The sequence below is a fragment of the Pipistrellus kuhlii genome, unplaced genomic scaffold (assembly GCF_014108245.1).
Source record: "Pipistrellus kuhlii isolate mPipKuh1 unplaced genomic scaffold, mPipKuh1.p scaffold_m20_p_6, whole genome shotgun sequence".
NCBI lineage: Eukaryota > Metazoa > Chordata > Mammalia > Chiroptera > Vespertilionidae > Pipistrellus > Pipistrellus kuhlii.
The window spans coordinates 21,062,397-21,080,669 of NW_023425562.1; the positions used below are offsets into that span (position 1 = coordinate 21,062,397).

At 41.7% G+C, this 18,273-nt stretch overlaps 1 protein-coding gene across 1 annotated transcript; it reads right to left on the reverse strand.

Moving 5' to 3' along the window:
* Positions 1-5,515: 5,515 nt before the first annotated feature.
* On the reverse strand, positions 5,516-17,558 carry OSER1 (oxidative stress responsive serine rich 1). The gene is made up of 4 exons (XM_036418663.2): positions 17,418-17,558; positions 13,460-13,572; positions 9,546-9,659; positions 5,516-6,339 (listed from the first exon to the last, which is right to left on the reverse strand). The coding sequence occupies exons 2-4, from the start codon at positions 13,534-13,536 to the stop codon at positions 5,652-5,654; spliced, it is 879 nt and encodes a 292-aa protein (XP_036274556.1). The 5' UTR covers positions 13,537-13,572; positions 17,418-17,558; the 3' UTR covers positions 5,516-5,651.
* Positions 17,559-18,273: the final 715 nt, after the last annotated feature.

An 18,273-nucleotide genomic window follows, 5' to 3' on the forward strand; every position in this document is an offset into this window, starting at 1 on the left:
GGCTAAGTATCAACCAATGAACTAGGAGGTCACAGTTCAATTCTGGTCAAAGGCATATGGCTGGGTTGCGGGCTTGATTCCCAGTGTGGGGCATGCAGGAGGCAGCCAATCAATGGTTCTCTCTCATCACTGATGTTTCTATCCCTCTATCCCTCTCCCTTGCTCACTTAAATCAATTAATCCAATTTTTTTAATTGGAAAAAAAAATTGAGGAGGGGCCTCTGGAACTCAGGGTCCATGAAACCCAGCAGCTGCGCACTGAGACAGGGAAGAAAGGTAGCATTCTCCTTCTCCATCATGGTGTCTTGCTCCCTGTGCTACATTTAATAGTGTATGGCCCTTTGTGACCTTCTATGCTACACTGAGTGTCCCCTCTGTTGCTAAGTCTGTCCCTTCCCTCCCCTTTGTTTCCAAGCATAAATGGAGCACCTACTGTGTCCCAGGCATGGTGGACAGCACTGGCTCCCTGACTTAAGAGCATCCTATATAATAAAGAGGGGATATGCAAATTGACCATCACACCAGGACAAACATGGCAGCGCCCCTAGCCACAAGATGTCCCCTCAGCCATGCCAGAGTCCCCAGTCTTTTCAGCCCAGCCAGGGGGGGTGGCAGGTGCACTGTGCAGCTGGACCTGCCCTCAGCTGCCCAGCCACTCAGAGCCAGCCCGAAGTGCAGACAAGCCTCAAATAGTGGTTGCCCAGCCAATGCCCAAGGCACAGGCAAGTCTTGGATGGTGGCTGCCCAGCCACCCAAAGCCACCCTAGGCTCAGGTAACCAGGGCCTGCTGAGGCTTGTGCCGCTGGCAATGGCAGCAGCAGAGGTGTGATGGGGGTGTTGCCTTCCCCTGATCACTGGATTGCCTCCCACCCCTGAGGGCTCCCGGACTGTGAGAAGGGCCAGGCCGGGTTGAGGGACCTCCCCTCCAAGGCATGAATTTTTATGCACTGAGCCTCTAGTATGTTACATATTTTTACAAGATATAAAATACATGTTATATATATAACATTAAAAAACTACATATGTACATCCCTAACTGGTTTGGCTCAGTGGCATCAGGCCTCAGACTGAAAGGTCCCAGGTTCAATTCTGGTCAAGGGCATGTACCTTGGATGTGAGCTCGATCCCTAGTAGATGTGCAGAAGGCAGCTGATTGCTGTTTCTAACTTTCCACCCATCTCCCTTTCTCTCTGTAAAAAATCAATAAGAAAATATATATATTTTAATGTATTTTTCTTGATTTCAGAGAGGAATGGAGAGGGAAAGAGAGATAGAAACCTCAGTGATGAGAGAGAATCATTGACTGGCTACCTCCTGCATGCCCCCTACTGGGGATTGAGCCTGCAATCTGGGCATGTGTCCTTGACCAGAATCGAACCCGGGACCCTTCAGTCCACAGGCCTACACTATATCCACTGAGCCTAACCGGCTATGGCAAGAATATATTTTTTAAACATGACATATGTACATTTTTACAAGCAGAGTTGAGTTGTATTTACTAAGAGGTTTAGGTTCTAAAGCGCATACATCAGGTGAAAACCAAACAAAAGTGATATTAGCCTCAGGAAGTGCCTGCAGTCTGTGATGCATCTGAGAGCCACAGAGGTGAGCCACATGTTACCTGCTCTCCCTCCTCCACTCTGCTCATGGTCCCCGTAGTGTGGTCTTTGAATGATCCATTCCTGTGTCATAGTTCTAAGCTGCCACCTTGTGGCTGTTACATAGATGTGGTGTTTTCTAAAATCATTTTTTAAATTTTCAATGACAACCAACATACATTATAATATTAGTTTCAGGTGTACCCACCAGTGATGAGACGTTACGTAACTTACTAAGTGATCACCCGATCAATCTCCACCCATCTGACACCGTAGTCATTAGGATAGTTATTTCCCTGTGCTGTACCTCACATCCCCATGGTAATTCTATTACTACAGATTTGTACTTCTTAATCCCTTCACCTTTCTCACCCACCACTCAGCCATCTTCCATCTGGCAACTGTCAAAATATTCTCTGTATCTATGAGTATGTTTCTGTTCTGCTTCTTCATTTATTTTGTTTCGTAGACTCAATTGTTGATAGATTTGTATTTATTGCCATTTTATTGTTCATATTTTGGGGTGTTTATTTTTCTACTCCTACTTAAAGAGGTCCCTTTAACATTTTATATAATACTAGAGGTCCGGTGCATGAAATTCATGCATGGGAGGGGAAAAAATCTCTTCAGTCCAGCCTGCACCCTCTCCAACGCAGGAACCCCTCAGATGTCTAACTGCCAGTCTAGCAGTTAGACATAGCTCTCACAATCCAGGACTGCTGGCTCCTAACTGCCCTCCTGCATGTCTGACTGATCGCCCTAACTGCCTCTCTGCCAACCTGATCACACCTAACTCCCTCTGCCTGCCAGCCTAATCACCTCCAACTGCCCACCCCCTGCCGGCCTGGTCACTTATTGCCCACCCCTGCAAGCCTGGTCTCCCCCAACTGCCCACCTCTGTCAGCCTGCCTGGTCACCCCTAACTGCCTCACCCTCCCCTCAAGCCTGGTCTCCCCCAACTGACCCTTCTCAGTCACCTTTACTACCCCCACCCACCGGCCTGGTTGCCCCCAACTGCCCCCCCCACTTCTGGCCTGGTCACCCAATGCAGCCTGCTGTTTGGTTGTTACTATTACTGTGACAGTGTCCCAAACAACTTGCATAGTCCTCTCTTATTAGTATAGACTAGGGGCCCAGTGCACCTGACCACTTTCAGTTGATCACAAGGCCCCACCCCCTTGTTTATGTCACTGCTTCTGGCTGTTCACCTGTTCCTACCCACACGCAGTTCTCCTGTTTAAGTCACACTGTCAGCTGTTCAAATGGCTCCACCTCCTCATTTACATCACCACTTTCAGCATTTCACCTGGCCCCTCCCTTATTGACATGACCACTTCCAGCTGTTCACCTGGGCCCGCCTCTTCCTTCCAGAAGCCCCGCCCCCTTGATCATTTGACCAATGAGACGCACTGGCCAGGCTGCATTGCTCCTTACATAGAGGGATGGACTTCCCAATCTCTGGAAATTGTGTTAAGTGACTAAAACCCCCAAAAGCAGATAACCTTTTGCTCACAGGTTGCTTCCTAACCAGGAGTGAGGTCCACAAGCAGGGGACACCAGCTTCCCTTTAAGACAGCCATGGACTCCATGAGCCTAGGGACTGCCCATCATCCCCACCATCAGGTCTCTCACAATGGAGTGTCCTTTGGCCCTCAGAGCCCTGTCTATGGGCTTTGAAAGTGCACAGAGAGCTGTATTAAGTCCCTGGAAACACTTTCCATTCTGGGAGCACTGTCCTGCCCCCTCCAGAGTTAGTTACTGGTCACCAGACACTGAGGGCCAGCTTTTTCCCTCATTCATGGGAAACACACTTCCTCGAGGACAAGGACCTTCTTGCTGGAACCCAGTCTGGCACACAGGAAGGTGGGGCATTTGCATCCACAGGTGACCTTTCTCATTCCTGGGGATGCATGGCCTTATCCACTTGACCATTTCCATCTGTTGACCTGGCTCCAACCCATTCTTCACCTGACCACTTCCAGCTGACAACATAGCCTGACCCCATTGTTTATATTAGGGGTGTCGAACTCAATCAGAGAAGGGGCCAAAATCTAAAATCCAGCCTAAATCACGGGCCGAATGGTTTACTGAACAATCATAAACTGTCATTGTGATGGAAACGCAGCGGAGTGCAGTGATGACAGCGCGGTGCGGACCACATTGCAAGGCCTGGCGGGACGGATTTGGCCCGCGGGCCTTGTGTTTGACACATGTGGTTTATATCATTGCTTCTGGCTGTTTATCTGTCCCTACCCACCCCCCCTTCTCCTATTTAAGTCACACTGCCAGCTGATTAAATGGCTCCACTTCCTCATTTACATCACCACTTTCAGCATTTCACCTGGCCCCTCCCCCTGTTGACATGACCACTTCCAGCTGTTCACCTGGGCCCGCCCCTTCCAGAAGCCCCGCCCCCTTGATCATTTGACCAATGAGACACACTGGCCAGGCTGCATTGCTCCTCACACAGAGGGTGGACTTCCCAATCTCTGGAAGTTGTGTTAATTGCTTAAACCCCCAACCACAGATCACCTTCTGCTCACCGGTTATAATATATATTTAAAATTTCTTATAGTTTCTAATATGGTAAATAATGAAAAACATAACCCATATAAGTAAAAGTTATTTGGGATACTCAATGTGTAAGCACAAGAATCTTGAGACCTGAGAGTTCCAGAACTGCTACCTCAGCTGTATAAATATTGCACCTTTTGTTAGCGTTATGAGTCCAGTATTTGTTAGTCTCTAGTGCTGTGATGGAGGCATTCTGCTGCCTTGCTTGGTCCATAGCCTTCAGATACTACTCAATCCACACAAAACTAGTAACTAGTGGCCTGGGGTCTCTCACTACTTACGTGCAGGGCTTTTCCAATGAATACTCTCCCCACTAGAAGTCCACATATTTGTAAGCCCAGACTCCACTGTCATGAATCAATCCTGCAGTGGGATGTCTTAGTAAAGAGTAAATCTTACTTTGTAATCTACATAAAACAAACTTTTTGTTAACATGGTGTTAAAATGGCTAGATATATTTTCACTATATTCAATAGGCATGCTTAGGATGGTCTGAATTAAAAGTTAGGTGGCATATGTAAAATTCACTTTGGAACTACATGAAAAAGATAGGGATTCATCCTCCAGCTGAAATTGAGGTCAGATTTTTTTTTTTTTTTTTTATAGCAACCTTTAAAAGGCATTTTGGGATGATTGGCCAGAAACATAGGATACACATGTATAAAATTCTCTTACGAGGTTCCTGGGGTAGGAAGGCAAAGCAGAGAGATAACATCCATCCAAAACATTTGAAACTGAAATACTATGAGATCTACATTTCAAGTGACTGAAACATGCCATATACATTAAAATGTGAGAGATAGAGAAGACATACTAGTTTCAAATATCACATCCCCTCGCTCCAACTGAAGCAGCCCACTCCAAGCTGCTGCTTCCATTAGAGACGTATTGTAGTATGCCTCAAGATGACCACCACCAGCAGGGTTTGCTTAGTGATGGCTAATGATTCTCTCAAACAACACAGGGCAAGCCAGCTAGTTTATTCATATTAAATCTAAACTCTGGATCTCTGGCTTAATATTAAGAAACCTGTAAAGACAATAAATTTTGCATTAAATCAGAGATGGCTTAAATCAGTCACAGAAGTTCTAATATTCTGAGCTGGCAACTACTGCATAACAAATGTTCAGTCCAATTACAAGACCACATTTCATTTCCTTGGCCACAAAATCTTTCACAGATTTGAAAAAAAGCTTTTACCATATACCCACTGCTACCAGTCATGTAATTGTAGTTTCTTCATCCCCCAGGAACATAACTAAGTGAAAGGGCTTTTTCTTTGATCAGTCTGTAGATATGTGATAACTCAGAGAGTAAGTTTAAAGAATGAAGATGAACTGAGATGCCAAGTAAAGTTTTTATTGCAAGCACAGTGAGCAGGAGGTGTCTTCTCACACAAAGTGGCTGCCAGGTCTGCCATGAACTACATCTCTCTGACAGCCCTTCATTGGTTTAAAGCATACTAGTCGGCTCTTGCTATCAGGTGTACATCATTTCTGCCATGTGGGACATTTTCTTGGGAATATACAAGTAATATTCCATGTAGCCTGACAGGTCCTCAATGGTCACATCATCCACATAGACTCGAGCTTGTTCAGAGCAGGAGCGTGGGGAGCCAGACAGAGTTCTAGTGTGAAGCGACTGAGAGTAGTCCTCAAGCGTAGATCTTCGTTCTGGGGCCAAGGGAGGGACATTCTGCAAGCCTGAAAAGGAATACACCTCCATATCATGCCACCTCTTACACTGGCACTCCTTGCCTAGGCATGCACATGGCTGGCCATGGTTAAGCTTGGAAACGGATTGAAAGTCAGCGAGATCATTGGCCTTGAGACTTGCTTGTGAGACTTGGGTAGCATCAGAAGAGTCTTCCTTCGTATTCTCTGATGGCAGCCTTGGAACCGAAGTTCTCAAAGGCTCAACAACTGCCCCTGTGTGATTAGTATCAAGAGAAGTAGAGCATTCTCCTGCATTGAAGTCTTTAGGGGTTGGAATTGCCAGCCCACTGCTTCCATCAGGAGAGTCCATCTGGCCTTTGTGCTTGAGCTGGCTGCTGGAAGAAGATGCTATTGTACTGCAATGTATAAACTTTGGGGGATGAAGGACAGGAGACTTAGACCGTCGACGACGTTGGGTTCGCATTGCTCCTCGTGAAGATTTCCGTGTAGAGCTAAGAGGAAAAAAATATACAAGATGTTGGGATACAGAGCTCTCCTATACAAATTCTTTAGACAGTTTGAAACCTGCCCCCTCTCAGACGTATGAGTCTAAGTGGTCATAAGTTTCTCCCAAAGGGATATGCCCGCCTCCCCTTATGTCTCCAAAACGTTAACATCTCCGTATTAGCCAGCTATAAAAACGAGAGGTAAAGGGTAGTTTTTACCTGCATCTCTTGAGCCAAACACTTAGTGCAGAACACCCACCCTGTCCCAACCCTTGGCTCAGGAACCTGTGACCCAACGGGTTTGGAGAAGCATCCTGCATAGACCACTGTAAGGTGTAAAAACTAAATGTTTCTATGCCCTGAATTCAGCAGCTTCAGTATCAATGTGAGGTTAATGCTACAAATGGCCATTATGCCAGATCTCTAAACAGAGCAGCAGGTTTAGGGTTCGTTTCTATCAATAATTAACAGCTTACAGATTTAGACTCCTGAAGTTTTCAGATACTGGAACATATCAGATAAAGTACATAACTTTTTAAAAAATACTTAATAAACAAAAGAACTGAGCAAAGCAAAAAGGAGACAAAACTGCCAAGCAAGTATGAAAACAGAACCAAATAGAATTTTGAGGAATAAACTTTATATTTGAAAATAAACTAAACAGATGGACTAAGCACACAGTTAGGGAAAGAAATACTAAACTATAAGATATATAAAATTATGTATAACAGGGGTCAGCAAATTATAGCCCGTGGGCCAGCACTGAGAGCTACAGAGACCAGGCTGAGGTGTCCCCCTGTGCCCATTCTCCCCATCACTCCCTGAGCCTGCCTTCCTGGCCAAAAGACATCAGACATGCCACACCTCTGCTTAGGGTCCATGCTGCTACTATTAACATGTTGGGGCTCTGCTGTCGGCAATCACTGGGCAATGAGAAGCAGAATCTCAGTTTGAGTGTCTGGCCTATGCCAGGCTCTCTATGGAAGAGAGAAAGACATACTAGAATCTGAGTACCACTAGGGCAGAAAGTAAAACTGACCCTGGCATTGCCACCAACCCAGCCATCCCAGAAGTCTAGTCATTTCATCCTAAGACTCTCAGCAGCAGAACACAAAGTGTGTCCACCAGGCAAGATAGCCGAGATCAGGCAGGTAGGGCAGGAGTTTTCTCCCTAATGTTAAGTACCTACATAATATGCTCAGATCTCACCTCTCGCCTACCAAAACTTAAAATATTTACTGTTTGGCCCTTTACCAAAATTAAATAAATAAATAAATAAATAAATAAAATGTTTGCTGACCCCTGACCAAGAAGGCAATACAGAGACATGGAGAGTTGGAAAAAAGTAAGTTAAGAGATGTAAGTCTAAGAAATCTGGTGTCTCTAAAAGACTACAGAGAAGGAAAGAGAATGGTTTTTAAAGAGATAACAGCTGGTAAATTTTTTTAAATTGACGAAAGAGAATCTAGAGATATAGAAAGCACACTGAAGCAAATGATAGATACACTAGAGCAAACTATAGAATACCAAACCCAACAGGAACTGGGTAAGAGCTGCTTGAGACTAGACAGATAATTTCCAAAAAGACAATTAGATCAGTGGTTATCAACCTTTCTAATGCCGAGACCCTTTATGTTCCTCATGTTGTGGTAACCCCCAACCATAACATTATTTTCCTTGCTACTGTCATTACTATAACTTTGCTACTGTTAATGAATCGTAATGTAAATATCTGTGTTTTCCGATGGACTTAGGCGAACCACTGAATTAGATGAAAAGAAGGCTTTTCAATGTCAACATGGAAGCCAGAAGACAAGTACTAAGAGAAATAACTATCTAGAACTATGATTTCAGGTATATATCAACTCAGTACATATCAGGTATATATCTTCAAAGTACAAGAATTAAATAAAGCCATTTTCAGATAAATCAAAGCAAAATATATTTACCAATAGAACGTGATGTTATATAACTCCAGAGGCACCATTAAATTTATTCTATATGGAGTTCTATAACACAGAGGTCCTATTTGCCAATAATACCTTCACTAAAGGAACCTCAGAGAAATACTTTAAGAAGAAAAAAGGTGATCCTATAGAAGGTGTGAGATGCAAGAATGGTAAGAGCAAACAAAGTATAAATGAGATAAGTCTAAGTAAATACTGTCTATTTAAATAATAATGAAGTTAAATAAAACCTAATTTGTAAGTCTAAAAAGTGACAGAACTAAAATATTAGGCAACTAGACCATGGAAGTCAGATCAGAGTAAATGGGTTTTAAGAAAAATGGTTAAAATATTAACTTTTGTCTTTGTTAAGCATGTATAGTAAAATTTCAAGGCTAACTACTAGAATAATAGAAACAAAGTATATAATCTCCAAACCAATAGAAGGAAAAATAGTAGGGAGCAAAACAAACCCATTTCAAACAATTTTTTAAAGATGAGAAAAGGGGGGAGAAGGGAAGACAACTGATAGCATAAAGTAAAATCTATGTAAATGAGTTTAAGCAGTTATAAATTATCAGATAAATAAAACAAGTCAGATGTATTTGAGACACACCTAAAATTTTAAAACACAGAATGATTGAAAATACTAGAAAAAGATACACTAGGCAAATACTAACTAAAAGACAACTATATTAGCTATATTAACTCTAGACAAAATAGAATTTAAGACAAAAACCATCATGAGGGATTAAGAATGTCCCAATTCACCACAAAGAAAACATTTCTAAACTGTAATTAATATAGGCCGTATGAACCTACAAAATAGCCTCAAAATACATAAAGCAAAAATATAGAGTTTAAGGGGAAACCAGACAAATGGATTCCTATTAAGGAGATTTCAACTTACTTCTCAATAATTGATAGGTCAAGCTGATAAAAAAATTATCTTAAAAATTCAAATAACACTATTTTAAATAATTATTAAAAGCTTAGTTTAATGGACATAAATGGAACTCAAGAATGATTAGAGAAAACTCATTCTCAAACAAACATAAAGCTGGAAACTAAGTTTATAAAAATTGACTATGCACCAGAATATACAGCAAATCTCAGCACATCCATAATTGGGAAGAATGGATCTTCTCTAAACATTGAGTCTTGGGTTCTGTATCATACATACTCATTTCTGGATACATGGTGGGAAAATTCCAGTAATATTTTAAGGTATTGAGTTAAAAATCATTTGTAAGAGGCAGCTCTTACCCATGCCAACTGTCCTTAGATGCACATGTGGTTTTAGGTTTCGTATCATCTGCTGCTGTTCTGACTGATGCTCTGACACTTGGGCCTTCTCCAACAGACAGAGATGCGATGAACCTGAAGAAAATAACAAAATTTACAACTACAGAACTTATGCTTTCACCAATCCAAACAAAACTCATTTTCTTTCTAGTTTGAGTTTCTCAAAAATTATTCAACTTTTAGTGCAAATTTTCCTTCAGAACCAAATTTAGAGGATCCCTAAAAAGCCCACTGTTGTAAAATCACAAGCCAAAGAATGATTCTTAAGTATAACCAGCACCAGGATAAAAATAGACTTTAGGCTGTTTATCTGGGGCAGATCAGGCCTTATGTCCAGGGAGAATGCTAATGACACTGACCACTTATTTTATGTGTGCAACCAGAGCTGGAAATTAAGTTTAGGAGCACATTTTCAAGTATTATACAACTTTTAGAAAAATATTCCAATTTTTACAACTATTGTAATAAACTTGAAATATTTACTTAGTTAAATCTTGGCAGTTTGAAATTACACAAGTAATATGGGTTTCCAGCAAATAAGATGAAAAAATATAAAAGAGTGACAAAACAATTATCTATAATCTCACAACCTGGAGATTAGCAACATTAACATTTTAGTATGAATTCTTTCAGACTTTTCAACACACACACACACACACACACACACACCGCTTCTACCTCAGATTTTGTGGTACTGATAAAAACCCTTTAGAAATATAAAACCTACTAAAGTAAAATAAAAAGATATCCACTGAAATATAATTAAAAATAAAAAGTAACTGGGAATAATTTAATGTCTAATAAATAGAAAATACTCCATTATATAAATTATGGCAGGTCTATGCAATGGAATATTAGAAACATAATTAATATTAAAAATTAAGTGTATAAAGACCTTTTAATAACATAAGAGAATGCTTATAATATTAAGAGGAAACAGAATGGATAAATATCTATACATAATGATCTCAACTGTATACAAAATATATGGTGTTATAGTCTATATATTAACAGTGATTATGGTGAAATGTGATGTTTACTTCCTTTTTTATTTTTGTGAACTTGTCTACAATAAGCATGTATTATTTTATAGTCTGATAAAAAGGATTATGCTATCTTATAATAAATATATAAAGATTTATGTTGTTTTATAATAAATATATGAAGATTTATCTTGATAAGACAAATACCTTTAGAAATCAAAACCTGCTTAACAGGATCATGCTAAATTCCAGGCAAGGCTTGGTTAGTTTATGAGTCAGTACCTCAGATGTCCCATTTGTAAGTCAGCAACTCAATGAAACAACTAGAGATGTAGGATACATTATACAAGTCTTATTCTGCTTACTCATGGTAATGACTCACCCCTTCTCTTATTTGTTCAGTTTTCTCAAATGCTCTTCATTACTACTACTCTTTCTATAATTGTACTCAAAGCAGATCACATGCTACAATTATATATTTGGTCATATATTATACAGATATTTTGAAAGGTTTTTTTTTAATATATTTTATTGATTTTTTACAGAAAGGAAGAGAGAGAAATAGAGAGTTAGAAACATTGATGAGAGAGTATCATCAACCAGCTGCCTCCTGCACACTCCCCACTGGGGATGTGCCCGCAACCAAGGTACATGCCCTTGACCGGAATTGAACCGGGGACTTTTCAGTCTGCAGGCCGATGCTCTATCCACTGAGCCAAACCGGTTTCGGCTTGAAAGGCTTTTTAATGTTCAAGTAATTTTTAAGAGTACTGAAACAGCTTAATTTTATATTCCAACATTTTTTAAATATATTTTTATTGATTTCAGAGAGGAAGGGAGGAAAGAGAGAGAAACATCAATGATAAGAGAGAATGACTGGTTAGCTGCCTCCTGCACATCCCCTACTGGGGATGGAGCCCGCAACCTGGGCATGTGTCCTTAACCAGAATTGAACCTGGGACCCTTCGATCTGTAGGCCAACGCTCTATCAACTGAGCCAAATCAGCTAGAACCCAACTTCTTAAAATACCAGGAAAAAAATCTGTATATCAAGAGTTATTTAGAAAATATATATATTAAGAAATTTATATGTGCACATGTATATATGCAGCATTCCTAGTATTTTCCTGTTTAAACATTTTTTTTTTTTCTGTACCCAAAATCATGAAAGCATACACTGACCACAATCTGGAACTGTTTCTCTGCTCTGTTTCCATTTCCCAAGAAGGCTTATGAAGTGCCAATCAACTTTCATGGCAAAATGACCACAATATTGAAAAAAAAACAAAAACAAAACACTGGAAAGGGATACTTATTTAAAGTATCATGGGCCGAAACTGGTTTGGCTCAGTGGATGGAGCGTTGGTCTGCAAACTGAAAGGTCCCAGGTTCAATTCTGGTCAGGGGCATGTACATTGGTTGCGGGCACATCCTCAGTGGGGGGTGTGCAGGAGGCGGCTGGTCGATGTTTCTTTCTCATCGATGTAACTGGCTCTCTATCCCTCTCCCTTCCTCTCTGTAAAAAATCAATAAAATATATTTTAAAAAATTAAAAAAATAAAGTATCATGGAAGCAAATGTGTGCACCTGTAACAGCTATTACACAATTAGCATATTTAGCATAAATTAGTCTATTAGTATAAATCTCATTTCGTAGGCCAAAATAGTGTTAGCAATAAGCAGACAGCTATAACAACATCTATTTTAATTTCTACTATTGTTGGAACATAAAATTAAGCTTCATGCATTTCTTCAAGTTGTCTGCAAGGAATGATGTAAGAGCACAGGTTTTGGAGACAAACTGTCTGGGTTTCTTACAGATGTGATCTTTAACAAGTAGCTTAATTCATCTTGTCTATAAACTAGAATAACAGTAATAACTATCTTCTAAGTTGGTAGTGAGGACTATATAATGTATATAAAGTACTTAGGTTAGTAACCAGGACATAGTGAGTAAAATATTTAGTGATTATTATTATTAGTTGTTGTGGAGTTTTCTACTCTGTTTCCAGTGTTTGGTTTCTTTTCATGAAAAGAAATGTTCTTATATCTATTAAAAATCTGAGATTTCTTTTGGCCTGGAGCAAAGAATGGGGATGAGAAGAATACTGCACAGAACATTATGCAAAGGGTGAAATTTTAACATTCAGACAGCAGCTGGTCTGTAGGTGCTCTAATTAGTTTGGCCAAAGGGTCCAAGATTATTGATCTCTGTGACAGAACCCTAATGAATAGGTTTCCATAGTGATAGTCTCAGCAATAGAACCCATGAAATTGACAACATCTGCAGAGATTTCTATTGAGGTAATTCACTTTTAGTGAAAAATACTGTGATTCCCTAGAGATATATGAGAAAATCCTTAATGGGACACCACTTGATAAGGTTTGGTTAAAAAGAGAAGGAGAGCCGAAACCGGTTTGGCTCAGTGGTAGAGCGTCGGTCTGCGGACTGAGAGGTCCCGGGTTCGATTCCGGTCAGGGACATGTACTTTGGTTGCGAGCACATCCCCGGTGGGGAGTGTGCAGGAGGCAGCTGGTCGATGTTTCTCTCTCATCGACGTTTCTGGCTCTCTCTCTCTCTCCCTTCCTCTCTGTAAAAAAATCAATAAAATATATTTTAAATTTAAAAAAGAGAGAGAGAGAGAGGAGAAAGCCCTCTTCAAAAGCTAAGGAAGGACAATCAAACCACTGAACCTTGGAGTACAAATTAACTACAACTTTTCAAAATTTAACAGAAGAGTTTCTTTTACAAGAAATACAATGATGTGCAGATTTGGTAGAGTATCACATTATTAACATTTATATCTTCCACAAATGAGAAATTTTAGTAGAGAAAAAGGCTATTTAAGTTTAGTGAATAAATCCCAAATAACATATTATATATTTAATTACCCTGATGCATCCACTCTTAATTTCTTGAAAGCAGTTTGAAGACTCTCCTCCTCTCCATCCTTGGCTTCGGATTTCATTGTGAAACTTTTTACACTATGTTGTTCCCACTAATACTAAAAGAGAAAATCAAAATAAAATGAGTACAGTGGCAACAGGTGGGTTCAAAAGTATATATTTTGTTAAAATCTTTATTCCTGTTACTATTACTGTTTGTTAGAGAAGAGGGGAATAGTAAATTTCTATTTCTAAAAAGTTTCAGTATAGATGATTTCTTGCATTAAGATAGAATTTAAAATGCCCAAATACTTGATGTCAATATCCTATTACAGTTTTGGAAACAATATCACCTAAAATCTGTTTAAATACACTTTTTTTAAATGGGGGGAAATCTCTCCATTTGTAGAGGTCTAAAAACCTATAGACAAAATGACTTTAGCATCAGAAATAAAAGGGAAAAGCTCAACAAATAGCAAAGATTTATTTTAAAGAATCAACAAATTTTGATTCTTTAAAATGCTATTTATCTAATCTAACCCTAAAAATTCTAGTTATGTATAACTTCATGATACATGGCAGCATTTCTCTAAAGCAATCCTGACCTGAATATCATTATTCATATCAATATTCATATCCACATATCAAACTGGATATGAATATCAAAAGAATTACAAACATGTTTAATGATTTCTGGTTATTCCACAGTCAACCTATAAGGTTGATGCCTTGTTGTTGTTTTTTTAATAGCTTTGAATATTTTAGTATAAAAGATAAAAACTAAATGAATTATACTTACAATTCAAAAAAATATAAAGAACAAACTTAGCTCCCCCCTCCAATAAATGAGGTAGGAAATAAAGACAAAAGAGAAATTACTGTTCTATAGATGAACATTTAAGTGATGTTCAATTTTTTTAAAAGCTAAAAAATAAATAACCAAGATCCCCCCCCGCCCCCGCCCCACCTTAATTATTACATTTAAAACAAAGAAAAGGGAACGGGGGACCAACCAAAGCAACAAGAAACATAACAGCAGTATGTTAATAAATGCTTTAAATATAGTTTCCCAATTATTCTTTCACTTGGTACAATATACTACTTATTGTTTTCAACTAGTATCTATACTATCACAGAGAATCTGAAAAACATTAAAAACAAAAACAAAAGATGGGGAATTTTTGAAGCAAAGGAGTCACTCTACCTCTTCTTTCTTTATTTAACCTGCTTGCTACCCCTTACCCTCCCCCCCACCCCCTTCAGGGATTCCCAGAGAGCAGTGCCTCTCTGTAGAGCCCTGGATCCTCTGATTCTTTCTCCGCTCATTTCTCAGGGGTGGGCTTGATGCATTGTGAGACCTCTAATATTCCAAAGGTCAGAGTGTGTTGTAATATGTTAGATATGACTATGTAGTACCAATGAAGCAAGGAATCAAGACTACTTGTTTCCTTTATTTATTTACGTATAGAGGAAGATTTTAGTCAGCTTTCTCCCTGGAATGAAACATTGAACACTGAAAATATTCTCAAAAGAACTCAGTTAGCTTTCACCTCAACGTCTTAAAGACAAAAAAACTTAAAAATCACATCCCACATACATTTTGCTGGCTTATTTAATCAGTGTATGACATTATCAATTCTATACTTCACTGGTTTGTAATCTTCGAGATGTAGAGGAGGATCCTGCCCTCTCTCCCCCCCAAACACGCACAATAATGTCCTACATACCTAGGGAGAGGGGTGAACAAAGATCACATTCTAATAATTTTAAAGCCCATAGCATCTTCGACAGAGTGCTATCGTAGGTTGTAAACAAATTCATCCTGCGGGCAGAACTAAAATAAAATTTGACTTATAGTTTTCCTCAATTACTTTATAACCAGTCAGTCAAATGCTCACTCAGACTAGTGGCCTTTATAAAGGTAAATCATCTAAGCTGAGTCTCCCCCAATCCTGCAGACCCCACACTAACCCTCTTCTGCCTCTCTGGAAATCAGTACATCACATCTAAATATACACTGCTGAGTTCTATAGGCAGAAATTCTCCTTACACAAATACAGAATTCTTACCATGGTCGTCAGCACTAGGCTGGATGCTAAGGATGTATGGGCGGGACTGGACATACAATAGAAGGGGCTGTGAAGCCCCGTGCTGAAGGGCTGCAATCTCGTTGCAGCCCTAAAACTGTTAAGAAGCTTTATACAGCCGAAATCAGTTTGGCTCAGAGGATAGCGTGTTGGTCTGTGGACTGAAAGATGCCAGGTTCGATTCCAGTCAAGGGCAAGTACATTGGTTGTGGGCACATCCCCGGTAGGAGTTGTGCAGGAGGCAGCTGGTCGATGTTTCTAGCTCTCTATCCCTCTCCCTTCTTCTCTGTAAAAAAATCAATAAAATATATTTTTTAAGAAAAAGAAGCTCTATACCCAAATATGTAACTTTCAATTATACAGCGATAATTTAATAGCACTGCAGGTGACCTCTAAAATCCGGACCTTAACAAACTTAGTTAACATTCTTGTTGACATACTAAAAGTTAAAAACCAAAGCAGACCAAAACAAAAACTGGCTACAGACTAAAAGTTTAGGGACCAAGTTCCATCTCAATTATTTTCAGACTTCAGCATTTTTTTATTACTCACCTTTTCTCTCAGTTATATTACTAACCCTAAGCAAGCTTAAGTGTTCAGCACGATCCTAAGAGCTAAATCAGAGCCAGTTTGTAATTTTCAAAAGGCTTCGTACTCTAAGTATTCCTACCTTCCTATTCGCTCAAATCAGGAGCTCCAGGACAAACTTCGGAAAACACAATGGGTCTGCCCCCTCTTCATTCACATTAAACTTGTGGGAGACTTTCTCGCCGTTTTCACGGCGCTGATTTCTTGAACTTGAACAATCTCCCCAAAGATAAAACTTTTAAAGGCCTATTAGAAGTTACTTTGTATTGTTCTAAGTCAAATCACACAGGGCAATTTTTGCCTCCGATTTTCCCCAACCTTTCAAAAACGACAAGCAAAATCCTTCTAGGTTCCTCCATCAACATTTCTGGTTTTCTCTTTCCACGAATAGCATGTGTCACAATCTCATTTATATCTTGCCGTTCTACCCAAAACCTCTTTCAACCTCGAGCCTAGGAGAGACCTGGAGAAAGAATAAACGATCCCCGCGTAAGCGCGTCATCACAATGTTAAAGATTTAGGAACTTTCCCAGCGGCCCCCTACCCCGGAAGCGGGGAGTCGGGGAAAGAAAGCCCCGTCCAGCGAGTCTCTTAAGTCGCAGAGACTAGGTTGAAACAATCGGCCCCCCGAGATGAAACACATTCACACCTCTCTCTACACACCCACTAAACACACTCTTCTAGCTAGAGCCAAAGCACAATGCTCTTCTTTTCACCCACAACCTGGAGTGGTCGCCGTTGGGAAGGATCGGGAAGAAAGGTCAGAGCCCAGTGGGGCTCGGAGAGGGGGGGGTTGTCCCGGAACCCCCAGGTCCGGCCGCCTGGGGTCTCCGGCTGGGAGGCTGCCCCTCCTGGAGCCTCCGCAGTCCAGAATGAGAGATTTCAGTTGGGCAAAGGCGCCAGGGATCAGGAGAAGGCAACGAGGCAGCCAACGAGACCGGGGCTTTGAAACGAGCGGGAAAGGGCGGGAAGGGGGCAAAGGGCGGCCGGGGAGGGTGAAAAGGGGAAGCTATGGCCCAGTGGGAGAAGACGGAGAAGCAAGACGTAGCAGGGACAACAAGAGGACAGGAAGGCGGGAAGGAGCCAGAGAGTGGAGCTCGGCAGGGTCAGGCCGCAACAGCCGAGGAGGTGACGAAGAGGCCCAAGCCCGGCCCGGCCGGGCCCCGCAGTCAGCGCCCGGGCGCGACGCGACAGGAGGCGGACCGGCCCCAAAAAACCGCCCGCGGCCAGGTTGAGCCATGGGGGGGACGGGGGGCGGAGCCGCGACCCCTCCCAGCCAGGACGCTCACCTTTTCGCACTCCGGTTACCCAGTCCGGCCGGTTCGGGTTGTCCGTCCCGGATCGCGGAGCCTGACTGACCCGGATCCAAACCCGCGGAGGGGGCGGCCCGCGCCTCGGAGTCGCACTGCGCCTGCGTCACTCGGCACGCGCCGCGCCCTCTGTTTATGCTCCTCCCGCCTCCGTGACTCGGCAGCGCGGCAGGCGGTGACTGCGCAGGCGCGGAGCGTCGGCCGCGCCTCGCCGCCGCCCTCTCGGAAGCACGTGCGCTTGCGTCACTTCCTGTTATTCTCTTTGCTCCCTCCTCCGTGCGCCGCGGGTTCGCTCCGACCGGCGTGTGTGGCGCGTCTACTTCCTCCTTCTTTGGGCGCGTGAGTAGGCGCTGTTCCTCACCGTCGCGGAGCTGCCTCCACTTCGCGGGGCTCGCTGTACTCCAAGGCAGCGGAATTCCTTGGGGATGAGGCCAGGGTGGGAGTCTTCACGGCTGCGGAGCCCCTCTGAGCGCTTAGCCCGTTTCCTCAGTGTTACAATCTGGACCGCCTGCAACAACACCTCCACAGGGCTCGGACCCCAGCCTTCGCCTCCGGGGGGGTCTTTCAGGGCCAAGGCCAGGAGTTGAGACCGGAATTGACATTGAAAAGGCCTTCGCTTTAGTGCTTCTGTTGTTGGACTTGAGCAACTGCTTTTATCGTTCTCTGCCTCGGTTTCTCCATCTGTTAAGTGAAGAATCTTAGCTAATTTCGTTTTTCTCAGGCATGGAATCCTTTAAGAACCTGGTGAGAAATAATAGACCCTTTCGAAGAGAAATGCACTAAATGTTTAGAAAAAATTTAGGCAGCCCACCTAAGTAGGTGATTTTTAGGGATT